This window comes from Heptranchias perlo, chromosome 2 (genome assembly GCF_035084215.1).
Source record: "Heptranchias perlo isolate sHepPer1 chromosome 2, sHepPer1.hap1, whole genome shotgun sequence".
In the NCBI taxonomy this organism is placed as follows: domain Eukaryota; kingdom Metazoa; phylum Chordata; class Chondrichthyes; order Hexanchiformes; family Hexanchidae; genus Heptranchias; species Heptranchias perlo.
Genome location: NC_090326.1, coordinates 94,811,203 through 94,829,006, shown reverse-complemented (window position 1 = coordinate 94,829,006; position 17,804 = coordinate 94,811,203). Strand labels below are relative to the sequence as shown.

At 43.8% G+C, this 17,804-nt stretch overlaps 1 protein-coding gene across 1 annotated transcript in view; it reads left to right on the top strand.

The window, feature by feature from the left end:
- The window catches only part of zgc:85777, a 131,440-nt gene that overhangs the window by 93,719 nt on the left and 19,917 nt on the right, over positions 1–17,804 (top strand). Inside the window, exons 4-7 of the mRNA XM_068004465.1 lie at positions 5,979–6,085; positions 9,226–9,393; positions 12,868–13,041; positions 17,319–17,480. Of these exons, the coding sequence (XP_067860566.1) occupies positions 5,979–6,085; positions 9,226–9,393; positions 12,868–13,041; positions 17,319–17,480 (611 nt within the window). The remainder of the gene's footprint in view (positions 1–5,978; positions 6,086–9,225; positions 9,394–12,867; positions 13,042–17,318; positions 17,481–17,804) is intronic.

Here is a 17,804-nt window from a genome sequence, read left to right as displayed (position 1 = left end):
AACCGATTAGATTGAAGGATTGTGAAATAAACAGTGCAGAGCCTGAACCAGGAATTGTAAGTTAGAATAGAGAATTAAATGTCGAATCAGGTACAGAAAGAGAGATAAAGAGAAGGAAAGAAAAATTGGATTAAGAGAGAGAGAAAATAGAAACTGAAAGAAAAAGTAAAAAAAATCTCCTACAACAACAATTAAAAGCTGAAGAAGACTCTACACTTGTAATAGTTAATTTTCTATGCATCTTTAACACATATCATACAGTTAAAAAGGGTGCTTAGACTGAAATAGACAAGCCCTAACTATTTGTGGCGAGTTTAGTTTGTATCTACTACGCAAATGCAGGAACTTCAATGCATTTCAATGGTGAGGCAGACAGCAAGATGCAGTTTTTGCGAAGCTAACGGTGGAGTGGTGCATCTCGGACAGCAACTTCCAGATTTTCACATTTAACCTCCCATCTGCCCTCGTCTGAAGTTTCTGTGCAATTTGTGCATAAATAACAGTGAGTGCCATTAGCCTCACTGTTACTTTGACAGCAAATTCTGGGCCTGTGTATTATTTGATTAATAGAATGGAGCTAATTTTAATAAGAGAAACTTTAGAAGAATGTACATTCTTTAGTCATCAAGGTTTGTTATTGCAACATTGAGGGTTGAAGAGCAATGACAACATTAAGATATATGATACTATTAGAATCAGATCCAGAGTACTGATGCACTTCATGAAGTGTTTAGCAATATACATATTATGTGCTGCTTATTGGTCTCTTTCTTTTTCTTTCCCTTCTTTCAGTGTTGAAGGATATCTTGTCCTCCTTTGGCTTATCTGCTGGCAACATGTCTCTTAAGCTTTTACCTTCACTTTTAGTCACCAGCTCTTCCGCCTTGAGAGTACCTAATCATTTATTTATGGCTTATGCTGCTAAGCATAAGCCATGAATTTTGTCCACAAAAAGCAGGACAAATCCAATCCAGCCAATTACTGCCCCATCAGCCTACTCTCAATCATCAGCAAAGTGATGGAAGGTGTCATCGACAGTGCTATCAAGCGGCACGTACTCACCAATAACCTGCTCACCGATGTTCAGTTTGGGTTCCGCCAGGACAACTCGCCTCCAGACCTCATCACAGCCTTGGCCCAAACATGGACAAAAGAGCTGAATTCAAAATAGGTGAGAGTGACTGCCCTTGATATCAAGGCAGCATTTGACTGAGTGTGGCATCAAGGAATCCTAGTAAAATTGAAGTCAATGGGAATCAGGGGGAAAACTCTCCAGCGGCTGGAATCATACCTAGCACAACGGAAGATGGTAGTGGTTGTTGGAGGCCAGTCATCTCAGCCCCAGGACATTGCTGCAGGAGTTCCTCAGTGTCTTAGGCCCTTCCATCTTCAGCTTCTTCATCAATGACCTTCCCTCCATCATAAGGTCAGAAATAGGGACGTTCGCTGATGATTGCACAGTGTTCAGTTCCATTTGCAACGCCTCAGATAAAGAAGCAGTCCGTGCCCGCACGCAGCAAGACCTGGACAACATCCAAGCTCGGGTGATAAGTGGCAAGTAACAGTCACGCCAGACAAGGGCCAAGCAATGACCATCTCCAACAAGAGAGAGTCTAACCACCTCCCCATGACATTCAACGGCATTACCATCACCAAATCCCCCCAGCATCAACATCCGGGGGGTCACCATTGACGAGAAACTTAACTGGACCAGCTGCATAAATACTGTGGCTACAAGAGCAGGTCAGAGGCTGGGTATTCTGCGGCGAGTGACTCAACCTCCTGACTCCCCAAAGCCTTTCCACCACCTACAAGGCACAAGGTGTGATGGAATACTCTCCACTTGCCTGGATGAGTGCAGCTCCAACAACACTCAAGAAGCTCGACACCATCCAGGACAAAGCAGCCCTCTTGATTGGCACCCCATCCACCACCCTAAACATTCACTCTCGGCGCACCGTGGCTGCAGTGTGTACCATCCACAGGATGCACTGCAGCAACTCGCCAAGGCTTCTTCGACAGCACCTCCCAAACCCGCGACCTCTACCACCTAGAAGGACAAGGGCAGCAGGTACATGGGAACAACACCACCTGCACGTTCCCCTCCAAGTCACACACTATCCCGACTTGGAAATATATCGCCGTTCCTTCATCATCGCTGGGTCAAAATCCTGGAACTCCCCACCTATCAGCACTGTGGGAGAACCTTCACTGCATGGACTGCAGTGGTTCAAGAAGGCGGCTCACCACCACCTTCTCAAGGGCAATTAGGGATGGGCAATAAAATGCTGGCCTTGCCAGCGATGCCCACATCCCATGAACGAAGATAAAAAATCTATTCTTCACCTGTGGTATACTTTTGTTTCCCTATCCTTCACCATTTGATTTTGTGTTCATGATTTAAGTCTAAAATATGCAGTAGCAAAAAATAAGCACATTATTAAGTTATCTAAATCAAAGTTCACATTCATATTTCCTACTATTGTGTTAATGTATACATTTAAAAGAAACTTCATACAGGTACTGTTTACCTGAGTAGATTACTATACAGTGGAGTAGTCCAAATTGTTGTCGTAAAATGACATGAAAGGTTTTAAAATTTTTGTCTTGCATTGGACTACTTACAATAGCTCATTCTGTCTCAAAGAAAAAAGAAAGACTTGCATTTATTTAGTACCTTTCACGGCTGCAGGACGTCCCAAAGCACATTACAGCCAATGAAGTACTTTTGAAGTGTACCACTGTTACAATGTAGGAAACACAGCAGCCAATTTGCACACAAGGTCCCACAAACAGCAATATGATAATGACGAGATAATCTGGTGAAGTTGGTTGAGGGATAAATATTGGCCAGGACACCGGGGAGAATCCCCCTGCTCTTTTTGGAGAGGTGCACCTTTGATATGCTGGCATCAGTCTTGTAGTTTTATCTGAAGAGAGTCCCAGTTTCAAAGCGTGGGAATGAATTGGAAGGAGCTGTACTGACACTTGGATGTGGGAGGTGAACTTCAAAGAGCTAACAGCATGGCAAGATGTGGGGGTTGGTGAAGTGGGTAATTCATGTGAGACACTGATGATGAAGCTATATATCTTCTGGGACACCTCCTAATGCAGTTCCTATTAATTAAAGGCAAGGAATGGTATTTTCTTCCTGAGGGCATCACTAGGTAGTCCTAGCACTTAGTTGGCATGTCATCTACCGTTGCTGTCCCTGTCAGGTTATTAACTTCTTCCATTGCAGGGGGGTTGTTGGGATTATGGAACTACCACTGACTCTCACTGTCACCTCCTTCCACGTCACAGAGGCAGTTGCATTGGCAGGTTTGTTGCCTCCAGAGCCAAGAATGCCATTGCTTCTCATTCTTATTTCACGCGTTGGTATATCCAAATTGCACTCTGTGAAGTTTAAGGCCCTCTTCATAGTATCATAGTAGGTACAGCATGGGAGGGGGCCTTTCGGCCCTTTATGCTTGTGCTGGTTCTTTGAAAGAACTTATCCAATTAGTCCCATAGCTCTGCAATTTTTTTCCCTTCAAGTATTTATCCAATTCCCTTTTGAAAGTCACTATTGAATCTGCTTCCACCACCCTTTCAAGCAGTGCATTCCAGATCATTACAACTCACCGTGTAAAAAAAAATGTTTCCTCATGTCGTTTCTGGGTCTTGTGCTGATCACCTTAAATCCTGTCCTCTGGTTACCGACCCTCCTGCCATTTGAAATTGTTTCTCCTTATTTACTCTATCAAAACCGTTCATGATTTTGAACACCTCTATCAAATCTCCTCTTAACCATCTCTGTTCTAAAGAGAACAACCCCAGCTTCTCCAATCTCTCCACATAACTGAAGTCCCTCATTCCTGGCACCTTTCTAGTAAATGTCTTCTGCAGCCTCTCTAACGCCTTGACATCCTTCCTAAAGTGTGGTGCCCAGAATTGAACACACTACTCCAGCTGAGGCCTAATCAGTGTTTTATAAAGGTTTAGTATGACTTTGTTGTTTTTGTACTCTATGCCTCTATTAATAAAGTCCAGGATCCCATGTGCTTTTTTAACAGCCATCTCAACTTGTCCTGCCATCTTCAAAGATTTGTGTATGTGCACCCCCAGGTCTCTCTGTTCCTGCACCCCTTTTAAAATTGTACCATTTAGTTTATATTGCCTCTCCTCATTCTTGCTACCAAAATGCATCACTTTACACTTCTCTGTATTAAATTTCATCTGCCATGTGTCTATGTCCTCCTGAAGTCTGTTACTATCCTCCACATTGTTTACTACATTTCCAAGTTTCGTATCATCTGCAAACTTTGAAATTATATCCTCTATACCCAAGTCCAGGTCATTAATATATATTAAAAAGAGCAGTGACCCCCTGGGAACACCACTGTGTACTTCTCTCCAACCTGTAAAACAACCGTCCACCACTACTCTCTGGTTTCTGTCCCCTAGCCAATTTTGTACCCATGCTGCCACTGTCCTTTTAATCCCATCGGCTTTAATTTTGCTAACAAGTCTATTATGAGGTACTTCATCAAATGCCTTTTGAAGGTCCGTATAGTCATCAACAACCGCACTACCCTCATCAACCCTCTCCACTACTTAAACAAAGAACTCAATCATGTTGGTCAAACACGATTTTCCTTTAACAAATCTGTGCTGATTTTCATTTATGCCCCCATACTTTTCCAAGTGCCAATTTATTTTGTCCTGGATTATTGTGTCTAAAAGTTTCCCTACCACCAACGTTTGGCTGACTGTAATTACTGGGTTTATCCCTCTCCCTTTTTTGAACAGGGGTATAACATTTGCAATCCTCCAGTCCTCTGGCACCACCCCATATCTAAGGAGGATTGGAAGATTGTGGCCAGAACCTCTGTAATTTCCACCCTTACTTCCCTCAGTAACCTAGGATGCATCCCATTTGGACTGGGTGACTTTTCTACTTTGAGGACTGCCAATCTTTTAAGTACCTCTTTATCTTTTTTTAATCCTTTCCAATATTGCTACTATCTCTAACTGCTACAATGGCAGCATCCACTTCTCTAGTGAAGACGGATGTAAAGTATTTGTTTAGTGCCTCAGCCATGCCTTCTGCTTCCACGAGAAGCTCTCCTTTTTGTCCCTAATCGGTCCCACACTTCCTTTGACTGCCTTTTTACTATTTATATGTTTATAGAAGACTTTTGGGTTCCCGTTTATGTTGGCCGCTAATTTATTCTCATACTCTCCCTTTTTTAGATCTCCTCTGTACTTTCTGTATTCAGCTTGGTTCTCTACTGTATTATGAATCTTACATTCATCATAAGCCTCCTTTTTCTGTTTCATTTTAATCTCCATATCTTTAGTCACCCAGGGAGCTTTGTTGGTTTTGTTTCGTTTTTGTTTTGCAGATGCCACCTCTGTGTCTTCTCCAGGCCTTTAATTTGCTGCAACCCTTTAAATGTTACATTGCACCTTGATCTATGCCCTCTTTTGTCCTTCTCTTGAATTTTTGGAGACTTCCTGGGTGTAAATGCCCTACTGCTGGGGGAACTCTTGTCTATGTCTTGCCTAACAATATTCAAATGAGCTGACCCCGGAATTTCAGGTGGGATCAGCATCTCTCTCTGCAGGAACAGCTGGAAGTCCTGCCCTGCTACACTTCTGCCAGCAGAGTGGGAGGCCAAGAATTTCAGTGGTGAAATCATTTTGGATGATTTCTTCTATCAACAAGCGTGTCCGTGAAAGAGAAAGAGCGGGATGTTCAACATTTTACTGAAGATTTATTCTTGTTAAATTACATGAAAGCGTCAAGTTTATTCTTGATGAACAGGGTAAAAACTAGTCCAAAGTTACATTGCTTGTTTCTTGCAGAAAAACACACCAATCCTTTTTTATTTAGCATACATCAAGCTTCTACACATATATAGTTATATAAAAATGTTGACTAAGGGTAAGAAAATAGTAACAATCTTCAAAATTTGGTGTCATTTCTTTCCCAGATTTGGCTCAGATGAACTGAAACGTCAATTCCTCGTACCAACCATTGCTGGGGACATGGTAGCCTGTTTGGGAATCAGTGAAGTTGGAGCTGGATCTGATATCGCAAGTACGTAAGATATATTTATTAGTAAACTAAATATGAAACACAAGTCGGTAACAACAACTCGATAAATTTATTTACGGTATTGTAGAATAAGGACTAAATTTGATATTTTGAAATGTATTAGTGTTGCTGGTATTTGAAACTCTACCAAATATATCAATTTCCAAATTTGCTAATTAATATCAGACTTGATAGCACATGGGGAGATTCAACCTTACAGTACTACAAACAATCTTACTTGTCTGGGTACTGTTGAGTTCCCAGAACCAATGATTAGGTTTATTTGTCAATGGCAAACACTTACTCATTTTGATGCAGTTTTCCCAATAGTGGTCACACTGGTTGCTTCTAAATTGGGACCATGGAAGTTTTTTGAATCTGGATTTGCCATTGGGTGCATATTGGAGCTTCAAGTAGTTGCCCACCTCTAGAATGAAAAGTGGAATCAGGATATAGAAACATATAAATATAGTGAAAGATTTTAAACTTAAGTAATGTTGGGAATTCCTTATTATTTGTGATTCTTGGACCCTGGACAAGCAAGGACACTCACCCTCATTCAAGGAAGTTTTGTCAATCAAAATTAATTATTTAATTATATAATTCATACGAGCATTCATGAAGCAAAATCAAACCATATGTATGACTTTCCTTTATAAAATCCTGCTATATATTTAATAATTTGCAACATTATTATGTAATGACTTAACAATTCATCTACACATCAGGCAAATCATTAATACATATACAACCTTTAAACCAAGGATTTTGCTCATCGGGCCTGAAGGTTGATCAGCTCTTCAGTCCTCAAGGTCCTCTTCTTGTGTGATGTTCAACTGCAGTGTGTGTTTCTTGTGACTGCCGGGTGGTGAGCAGAAGGGGAGGGAAGAGGAGAGAGAGCCTTCTTCTCTCAAAGTCTTCTTTTTGTATTGTTTTTTACCAATAGGACGTAGGATTGGGGAGGGTCATTCTTTTTGTCCAATCACTCCCTGTTGCTATGCCTCAATCATTAACATAGCTCAGTGATTGACAGTTTAGACTTTGATCATGTGGCTGGAGACCCTTTGATGTAGAAAAGACCACGTGTTTGAACGATGGGTTGTAAAAGGCTCCTCACATTTCTATACCCAGACAGTCTTAATGGTCCTTGCGTGTCCAATTTTGATTGCTCCAATGGCATCAAATCCATTCCTTATGTTATTTGACCATATGCTGGGTGCAACACTGTTTGATGTTTTACAAATCCCAGTTCTTTTGAACAGATTACCAGATTGGAATGAGAGACCCCTGCTTTTTTCACACCGATCTTTGCTTTCCTGATCCGAAACCTTTGATGTATGTCCTTGTTGCCTTTTCTTACATTACCCCCTGTTGTGTTGAAAAGCTTGTGCTTCCAAAAGCCTAAGTGTTTTGAAAACCTGACAACAGTTTAAGCTCAATATGACCCATCTAGCTTATATATTTAACAATCTAGATATCTATCCGCAGTACAATATCTTCGATCCCGAAACTCATACTTCTCCAATGCCATCAGCGCCAGTGAGGGAAAAACAGGATTTGCGAGAACAGTTTACCACATTACTGTGTTTGCAGGTTTTCAAATGTCTTTGCTTAAAAGGGGTACAGTTAACCCTTTCCTTCAAATGTCTTTTGTTAAAGGGGTTTTGAACCCCACATTAAGAAAAAAAGTGTTGCACAGAAAAAAAGTAAAATTAAAGTTAAATTAAAAATGGTCAAAGAGAATAGGAGGAAGATAGGGAAATCGGGGTTTGAGGAACTGATGGCCACAAACTGCTGATAGCAGCTCATAGCACCTGAAGCATAAATGTGAATATCACCTCTACATATTGCAGTAAATTTTAGAGCATTGAAACTCATTTATCCCAGATGTAACTGATGTTAAACCTCTGAACAATTTGATCATCCAGACATTGTTCAGCTCTGGAGATTTTTGACACTTATACTCATACGGCAGTTCTTTTCCTAATCTGATATACAAAAATGATACAAGTGTGGGCTTTCAGTTCAACAAAGTGAAAATGCTGTGTACAAAAACAAGGTAGATGGAGATTTGAAACTTAAGCTCTGATTTTAATTTGGGGGTGAGTACGGCTTGTGAGGCCCGGGGTAGGTGGGAAGCTCCCATGACAGCACCGGCGTAAGGCCCTGGCCATATTAACTCCTCCTTGTTGGGGAGCCAACTCCTGGTCGGTGTGCAAAAGCAAGATTTCACGCAACAGGAGGCCACCGCTGGGACCCAAGGGAACGGTCCTTGGCACTGAGGTAAGTGAGCAATGGGGGGACCAGACAGGATCGCAGTCGGTGGGGGGATGGGTGGGAACCATGATCAGGGAAGGGTTGCTTGTGGGGCCCAGAGGAGCACTCCTGCTCTTCCTGATCCCTCAAGAAAACCATGAAAAATTAAAGAATTCAAACTTACCTGAGCCTCTTCTGGCCATGCTCCTGCTTCCGCCAGATTTTACTGTGCACCTCCTGCACGGCCAGAGGTTAAAATCGCTTCAGGATCCTATTTAAAACATAAATTAACCTTATCGAAGCAAAATATAACAATAGTAAAGCTGCAGTAGATCCAGACTGCAGTAGATCTATGTAAACAGTAGATTTATTACTGTAATATTAGTGCTATTTTCAGTTTCATGGTACATTAGGTGAAAATAAACAATAACTGTTGGAACAGTGAGACAGGAACTTCCTGGACTGTCAGTAGCCAAGATTTATACTAAAACAAAATGTTTTGGTCAGAACAAAGACCACCCCATAAAAGCACTGAATCACAAACCACTTGTGGCTATATGTAAATCACTGCATTAATCCTAATAAGCAGATATTGCTTCCAATACTCTCAGATTTAATTACAAAGTTATATTTTAATTAGGTGGAACTAATAGCTTCATACATCCTTGTACAACACAGAATTGGACATAGGATTAACAGTTTTGCTGCCAACTCCAGAATTTCTAGAGAGCCACCTATTGAGATCTGGCTGGTGTTTTTGTTTCTTTCAGTCATGGAGAAAAGGTTAAAGCTAAAAGGAACATTTGGAATTCACAAAAAGTTTTGCATCACTATGTTTTGTATGTGTTATGTTTTACATCTTGGAAAAAAAATATTCATCTTTGCAGACATCAAGACCAAAGCTGTCAAGAATGGAGATGACTATATAATAAATGGAGGGAAAATGTGGATAACTAATGGTTGTCAAGCTGACTGGATGTGTCTTTTTGCAAACACTGCTGATGGGCATGTTCATAGAAACAAGTCTCTCATATGTCTGCCCATGAAATTACCAGGTAAGAATTAGAGTGAACATAAAATATAGGCTGAGATGAGAAGTTTGTGGAGGTCCTACTGTCCTATCTGCTGCTATCAAAAAAATAGATATGAGGAAATCTGTGAAGCATTAGACTCCCATACATTAAATATGAATTCAGCCTCCTCCATGATTGAGACTTGACGTCCCTTAATTGCTGAATTTTGGTAGATTTCAACCATCTACTATATATTAATTGCAGTATGTTTCTTTTATTCGTTCATGGGATGTGGGCGTCGCTGGCGAGGCCAGCATTTATTGTCCATCCCTAATTGCCCTTGAGAAGGTGGTGCTGAGCTGCCTTCTTGAACTGCTGCAGTCCGTGTGGTGAAGGTTCTCCCGCAGTGCTGTTAGGAAGGGAGTTCCAGGATTTTGACCCAGCGATGATGAAGGAACGGCGATATATTTCCAAGTCGGGATGGTATGTTACCTGGAGGGGAACGTGCAGGTGGTATTGTTCCCATGTGGCTGCTGCTCTTGTCCTTCTAGGTGGTAGAGGTCGCGGGTTTGGGAGGTGCTGTCGAAGAAGCCCTGGCATGTTGCTGCAGTGCATCCTGTGGATGGTACACACTGCAGCCACTGTGCGCCGATGGTGAAGGGAGTCAATGTTTAGGGTGGTGGATGGGGTGCCAATCAAGTGGGCTGCTTTGTGCTGGATGGTGTCGAGCTTCTTGAGTGTTGTTGGAGCTGCACTCATCCAGGCAAGTGGAGAGTATTCCATCACACTCCTGACTTGTGCCTTGTAGATGGTGGAAAGGCTTTGGGGACTCAGGAGGTGAGTCACTCGCCACAGAATACCCATCCTCTGACCTGCTCTTGTAGCCACAGTATTTATATGGCTGGTCCAGTTAAGTTTCTGGTCAATGGTGACCCCCAGGATGTTGATGGTGGGGGATTCGGCGATGGTAATGCCGTTGAATGTCATGGGGAGGTGGTTAGACTCTCTCTTGTTGGAGATGGTCATTTCCTGGCACTTGTCTGGCACGAATGTTACTTGCCACTTACGAGCCCAAGCCTGGATGTTGACCAGGTCTTGCTGCATGCGGGCTCGGACTGCTTCGTTATTTGAGGGGTTGTGAATGGAACTGAACACTGTGCAATCATCAGCGAACATCCCCATTTCTGACCTTATGATGGAGGGAAGGTCATTGATGAAGCAGCTGAAGATGGTTGTGCCCAGGACACTGCCCTGAGGAACACCTGCAGCAATGTCCTGGGGCTGAGATGATTGGCCTCCAACAACCACTGCCGTTTTACTTTGTGCTAGGTATGACTCCACCCACTGGAGAGTTTTCCCCCTGATTCCCATTGACTTCAGTTTTACTAGGGCTTCTTGGTGCCACACTCGGTCAAATGCTGCCTTGTTGTCAAGGGCAGTCACTCTCACCTCACCTCTGGAATTCAGCTCTTTTGTCCATGTTTGGACCAACGCTGTAATGAGTTCTGGAGCCGAGTGGTCCTGGCGGAACCCAAACTGAGCATCGGTGAGCAGGTTATTGGTGAGTAAGTGCCGCTTGATAGCACTGTCGACGACACCTTCATCACTTTGCTATTGATTGAGAGTAGACTGAAGTGGCGATAATTGGCCGGATTGGATTTGTCCTGCTTTTTGTGGACACGACATACCTGGGCAATTTTCCACATTGTCGGGAAGATGCCAGTGTTGTAGCTGTACTGGAACAGTTTGGCTAGAGGCGCAGCTAATTCTGGAGCACAAGACTTCAGCACTGCAGCCGGGATGTTGTCAGGGCCCATAGCCTTTGCTGTATCCAGTGCACTCAGCCGTTTGTTGATATCACGTGGAGTGAATCGAATTGGCTGAAGACTGGCTTCTGTGATGGTGGGGATATTGGGAGATGTGAGGTGTGTTTTATTGAAAATTCATTATAGGTACTTGAAGCACCTGTTTTTCCTGTAGGTGGTACAGGTGTTTTCAATAGTAAAAAGTGTCACCCTATGTGATAAGGAATAGCTGCTATTTTATAGTGAAAATAAATTACCCTGAGATTGCAAATGTGGCCATAAAGCACCCAAAATGTTTTCTGAGAATATTTTTCATCTGCCATTTTTTTCTCAGCAACTAAAATTTCTAATGCTCAAAATAAATAATTCAAAAAATTACATATTTCACAATGTCGTTAAATGTATCCACTGAATTGTCTTTTAATGCTTTCATTTAAGTTTTTACTTAAAGGCTTTAGCCTCTCCCAAAGCTTGGACTTGGATTTGATATTTTTGCCCAAAGCTGTAACCCTGTGATCTGAATTTGGTTTGTGCAGCCTGAGCATGTGCATTGTACCTAATTTCCACAGATGTATCAGTATTGCTTAGTCAGCTGTGCTGATAGAACATTTTCTTCAGTTTCTAGCTTTCTGGTTTTCAACTTTAGAAGCTTTTGTGTTGAGTTCTATGAACTTCAGAAAGTGTGTTATATTAAGGGGTGAGGGAAAGAGAAAGAGAGAGACTGGGGATAGAGAGAAGAAAAGAGCAAGAGGGAAGTAGAGAGAGAGAGACCATATTAATAGTTCAATTTTGAAAAAAAAAAGTTGAATTTTGAAGCCAACTAATTATCCACCTATGTTTTGCTGACAGTTGGGAAATATAATTGCTAATTCCTTACATCTATGAGATAGAGAGAAAGACAGACAGTTTCTTTCCTTGTTCTCATTTGATTTAGTAAAAATCAAGTCAGTTGAGCAAACAAAGCTTCTTTGAAGGAAACAGATAGAAATGATGGGAATAAGTGAGGGAGGAGCTATAGCCTCCCTCACTTATTCCCATCATTTCTATCCTGGAGGGAGTGCGTGAGATAGGGGATGAAAGGTTAGGGTGAGGAGAGCGACAGTAGAGCAAGAAGGATGGGAGGATACAAGGCTTAATCAAGTAGTTCAAAGGAGAAGGGGTAGGGATAGTGATGAGAATGAGGTGGTGATAGGAAGGAGAGGAGATGGTGGAAAGGTAACGGGATAGGGATACAAAAGGAATGAAGGGTGGGAAGGTGCCTGAGTGATTGGGGAGAGGAAGGGAAGGAAGCCTCTGAAGGCCACGTTTTCCCCTGCAGACCCACACCAAATGCAGCCTGCAGCCGCTGATAGCTCTTTTCCCTGTCACACCATGCCATACCACTCACTACCTGTGAGTGGCCAGAGCATTGACTGTGCTCCTTGTTGTTCAAATAGTCCAACTGAGCAGGCAGATGAGGCCTGACAGTCAAAAGACTGTAGCATTCCCTCAGCACAGCACTGAAATGTTAGCCTAGGTTATGTGCTTAAGTTTGTAGAGAGGCTTAGAACCCACAACCTATTATAGACTGAAGGTGGACTAGCCTCCAGCACCCTCTTTCCATTGTGTGTATTTATAAAAAAAATCTTAATGTTGAGAAAAGGAAATTTGATTCAAAGTGCTGTTAGAATAATTAATTATTCCAAATTAATCATGTATATTATATTTTCAGGAATCCATGTGGCTAAAAAGATTGATAAGTTGGGCATGAGGTCATCAGATACAGCACAGATCTTTTTTGAAGACGTCAGGGTTCCAAGAAAATATCTCATTGGGGACGAAGGAATGGGCTTCACCTATCAGATGTTGCAATTCCAAGAGGAGCGCATGTGGGGAGTTGCAGGAGGTAAGTAATTTTGCTGTACATGAGCCAAGTTGGTTGGAACCAGAACACTCTTTTATTAGCTACCAAGAGACTCAAGAAAGCAAAATCTAGGAGCTCAGTATATAACTTTTTAAAAAAAGTTTGTTTCAAAGCAATGAAAGAACAACTAAAGCAAATTGATTGAGGGATGCTGCAGTTGAGAAAAAGTGGAACATCTGTAAAGGCATAATTTTGAGCATGCAGGACAAGTACATACCTTACATACCTAAATACAGCAAGTCTCTTGCTAAGCAGGCATGAACCTAGATGGAGTAATAAAAAAGTGAAATAAAGAGAAAATATTAACCTCAACAGACCCTCTAGGCAGCAAAAGAAAGAAAGGACTTGAATCTATATAATGGGCTAGATTTTGCTCTGAGCGGCGAACGAACATCGCCTGCTGCTCATTGGAATTGGACTTGCCCATAGACTTTTCATGGGGTTTTGCACTACAAGTTCCTCTTATCAGGTCCTCAATCCAGCGCGGTGCCCTCTCCCGGGTATCTATGAGCTGTGTGAAAGGGGCAAGGTGCTGTCTATTCCCTTAACCAATGAGACTGAAGCATATTAAGAAGCAGCACAGACACAGAACCAGGAAGTATAAGTTAGAATAGTAAATTCAGTGTCAAATCAATTACATAAAGAAAAATAAAAAGAGGGTAAGAAATACTGAATTAAGAGACAAAGAAAAAGTAAAAAAACATTTTTTTTTTAAATATCCAAGAACAATTAAAATGTGAAGGAATGAGACTCCACACTTGTTAAAGTTAACTTTCAGTGCCAGAGAGGTTGTTTGGCAGTCATTAAGAATTACCACGCTGTTAAAAGTTTGCTTAGACTTAAAAAAAAACTTGGTGTTACTTTTTCTGGCATGATTACTTTGTTTCCATCAGGGCAGTAGAGGAACTTCACATTGTTGCAATCATTTTAATGGTGAGTGAGCTGGCAAGATCTCCTCCCCGTGTAGCTTCTGGACGAGCAGGGCATCTTGGACAGCAGCTTCCAGATTTCCGCGTTTAAATGCGCATGTGCGGTCGCCGGAAGTTGCTGTCCGATTTGCACTGAAATAAGGGTGAGCGCTGTTAGGCTCGCCGTTATTTTTAGAGCAAAATCCAGGTCAATGCCTTTCATGACCTAAGGATGTCCCAAAGAGCTTATGCTGTTATAGAAGTTGAATTAGGTGGTCTTTGTGATGACGAGGATGAGAGTTTGGAAGGTCAGCTTGAAGCCAAATAGAACACGAAGATTGTGAACAGTCTGGTTCATTCTTTGACTCTGGCCAGGGAGGGAGATGAAATTGGTACAGAGGTGGTGGTGGAGGCTAAAGACAATGGGCTCGATTTTCGCACCCGCAATCGGGTGCGTTCGTGGCGGGGGGGTTGCGAAAATCCGGGATGGGTCTGGAGCCCGGCTCCAACCCGCCCACTTCCAGGTTCCCCAGTGACGCACTGACATGCGCGCGCAGCCCCCGCATGTGGGATTCCCGCCGGCAATTAAAGCTGGCGGGGTGCCACTTAAAGTACTTAAACAGGTACTTCACGTCGTTTACAGACCTGATTGACCTGATATTTTAGGAGGGCTGGGATTTTGAAATTAACTGGGATGGTTTCCCGTACTGGGGGAAACACTCCCAGTTCAAATGGACGTGTTGCAGCCATCAGTCTGTGGCAGCTGCAAAGGTCCATTTGACGGGTTGGGGAGTGGGGGGGAGACCCTCGCTCATTGCAGGAGGCCACTCTGTCACTTTGGACAAAGTTTGGCCTCCACCACCCTCCCCCTAACAATAAAATTCACAAACTTGCACACTTACCCCGGTGTCCAGACACATTTACCTACCTTGCGGACCCCCTCAAATGTACATCTTCCGGATGGGGGCCGCCGTAGCTGCAGTCATGACATCCTTGGAGGGCAAACAGCATCACCAGCCTCGCTGGCCACGCCGTCCACCTCTGACACGTGGAGCTCCACAACAGAGTGCGGTGACGCATCCACCTACACAGCAGGAGGGAGAGCAACCGCAGAGAGAGATGTGTCGCAGAGGGCACTACCCTCGCCACACGGTCTACAGACCGAGGCTCAGCTTCCTGGACCTCTCTGAGCAGCTGCTCCCGGTTGGCCCGAGCACCATCTTCTTACCTGTTGCTGTCAAAGTCACCACTGCCCTCAACAACTTCTCCTCCGCATCCTTCCAGGGTGCCACCGGGGACATCACCGACGTCTCTCAGTCGTCTGCACAAAAGAGCCCTGCAAATACACCGACACCCACTCTGCAGTGACACAATGGGTGGCATCAGTTGTGGGTCTTCATAGTGATCCTCAGGAAAGGGTATTATTGCACAAACCAGACAAGATTCGCAAAGACGTGGCAGTAGTGGTAACAATATAATATGTTATGTGAGTTCATCAGAAATTAAATATAGGTAAACACCATGACAAACCCTCAAACACCCTTGTGCATCCCCTTCATGCTCACAACACGTTTTCCTTACGCTTCTTACTGCACATATGTGATGCATGCCCTGTGGCTGCAGCACAGGTAGTGACAGGTTGCGTGAGGCTGACCGTGAAAGAGATGCATGAGAGGGTGAGTATGAGATAGAGCCATGAGATTGTATGAGGATTGGGTTGAGTGGTAGTGGCGGGATGAGTACTGGCGAGGTGAGTAAGTGCAGGTAAGATGAGGATGAGCTTTGAGTGGGTGTGAGGGGTGATGTGATGGAGTAGTGTTGGCAGTGCAGAAGGAGATGTAGGGTGAGGGTGGTGATGTGGCAGACGGAGGGGAGGGGAATGAGTAAGTGTACTCACTTCGGCTGACCTACTTAGGTAATTGAAGCGCCTCCTGCACTGTATGCAGGTGCGCGATATGTTGGTGGTGCTGGTGACCTCCTCTGCCACCTCGAGCCAGGCCTTCTTGGTGGCAGAGGCAGGCCGCTTCCTCCCGCCCGCCGGGTGGAAGAGCTCTGTCCTCCCCCTCCTCCTCACCCCATCCAATGATACCTGGAGTGAGGCATCATTAAACCTGGGAGCAGCCTTCCCCCGGGGCTGCTCCATGCTGTAATTTTTCCTATTTTCTGCAGCATCGGTCAGTGGAGGACTGCCCCTTTAAATAGGGCTCCTCCAGCTGACAGACCTTGCTGCGCATGCGCAGTCCGCCCGCCGCGCAGCTTACCAGCGGGAAACCCGGAAGCAAAGGTAAGTGGCTCCAATTAGCCTGCGATTCCGTGCGGAGCGCACTGATTTCACCGGGTGCATTACGCACGCGCCCAGTCGACCCCCCGCTGCGAACCCACTGCCCTGCTAATATTGAGCCCAACGGCTTCAGTCTTTCCAATGTTTAACTGGAGGAAATTGTGGCTCATCCAAGACTTGATGTTGGATAAGCAGCCTGACATAGAGGCAGTGGAGGGGTCGAGTGAGGTGATGGAGAGATAGAGCTGGGTGTTGTCAGCTTACGTGACTGTGGACGATGTCACCAGGCAGAGCATGTAGATGAAGAGGAGGGGACCAAGGATAGATTCTTCCGGGACTCCAGAGGTAATAGTGTAGGACAGGTAGAGAAGCCATTGCAATGGATGCTCTGGCTATGATCGGAAAGGTAAGTGCGAAACAAAGTAAGGGCAGTCTTATCGAGGTAGACAATGGAAGAGAGGCATTGCAGGATGATGGTGTGGTCGACTGCAGAGAGATCGTGGAGGGATAATGCAGCACAATCACAGAGAATGTCATTCATGACTTTGGCAAGGACCGTTTTGGTGATGTGGTAGTTATGGAATCCTGATTGGACAGATTCAAACAGAGTTGCAGAAGAGATGGATATGCATTTGGTAGGTGAGACCACATTCAAGGACTTTGGAAGGAAAGGGAGGCTAGAGATGGGGCAGTAGTATCCAACGACAAGAGGCGTCGAGGGTGGGGTCTTTGAGGACGGGGTAATGAATCCTACCTTACTGCTTAAAAATACTTGGAAAGGCCAAAATAGTCATTCAATGACCCTAATTAGTAAAGAACCCATTGATTATCAGTTGGCAACAAAAAGTGAAGTTAATAAGGATGATCAAATGGAAAATGATTAAGGGGAATGAAACATCTTATTGAGCTAGCTGGTGTATATAATGTAAGTTGGACCTCAGAGTCAGAGCAGGCTCTGCAGATCCTTCACACCACGTGTTGAGGTTCCAATATGCGGTATCACTGCATTACCAATCACACTCCACAATATTAACAGTTGTGTAAAAATGTTGGTATTTCTTTCTTTGCAGCATTGGTTCCAATGCAGAACATCATACAAGAAACAATCGAGTATACACGCCAGCGTAAAATTTTTGACAAATCAGTCTTGCACAACCAGACCGTACACTTCCGTCTTGCTGAACTTGAGACTGAGATCGAACTTGTTCGTTCTCTCCTTTATCGTTGTGTTGGTATGGAACTTTAATAACTTGTCAATTTCAAGCTCAAACATTTTTATCATTTCATGTTTGGTGGGCTTTGGTTACTGTGGCCCTGATTTTAAAGTGGGAGTGGGTACAGTGCTGGTGAGCCCCTAAATAGGCGGCACACCTAGGGAGCCCAGGATCGTGGAGGCCTGGCCGTTCTTAACGGTGGGGCCTCATTACCATAACTTTCTTCGGATTCCAGCCCGAACTGACCAGATGCACTATCTGGCTGACCGGCGGGAGTGGAGGATCGCAGGCAGGAGGCCGCAGCCAGGCATCTGACTGCCTGGGATGAATCCCGCAGATAAG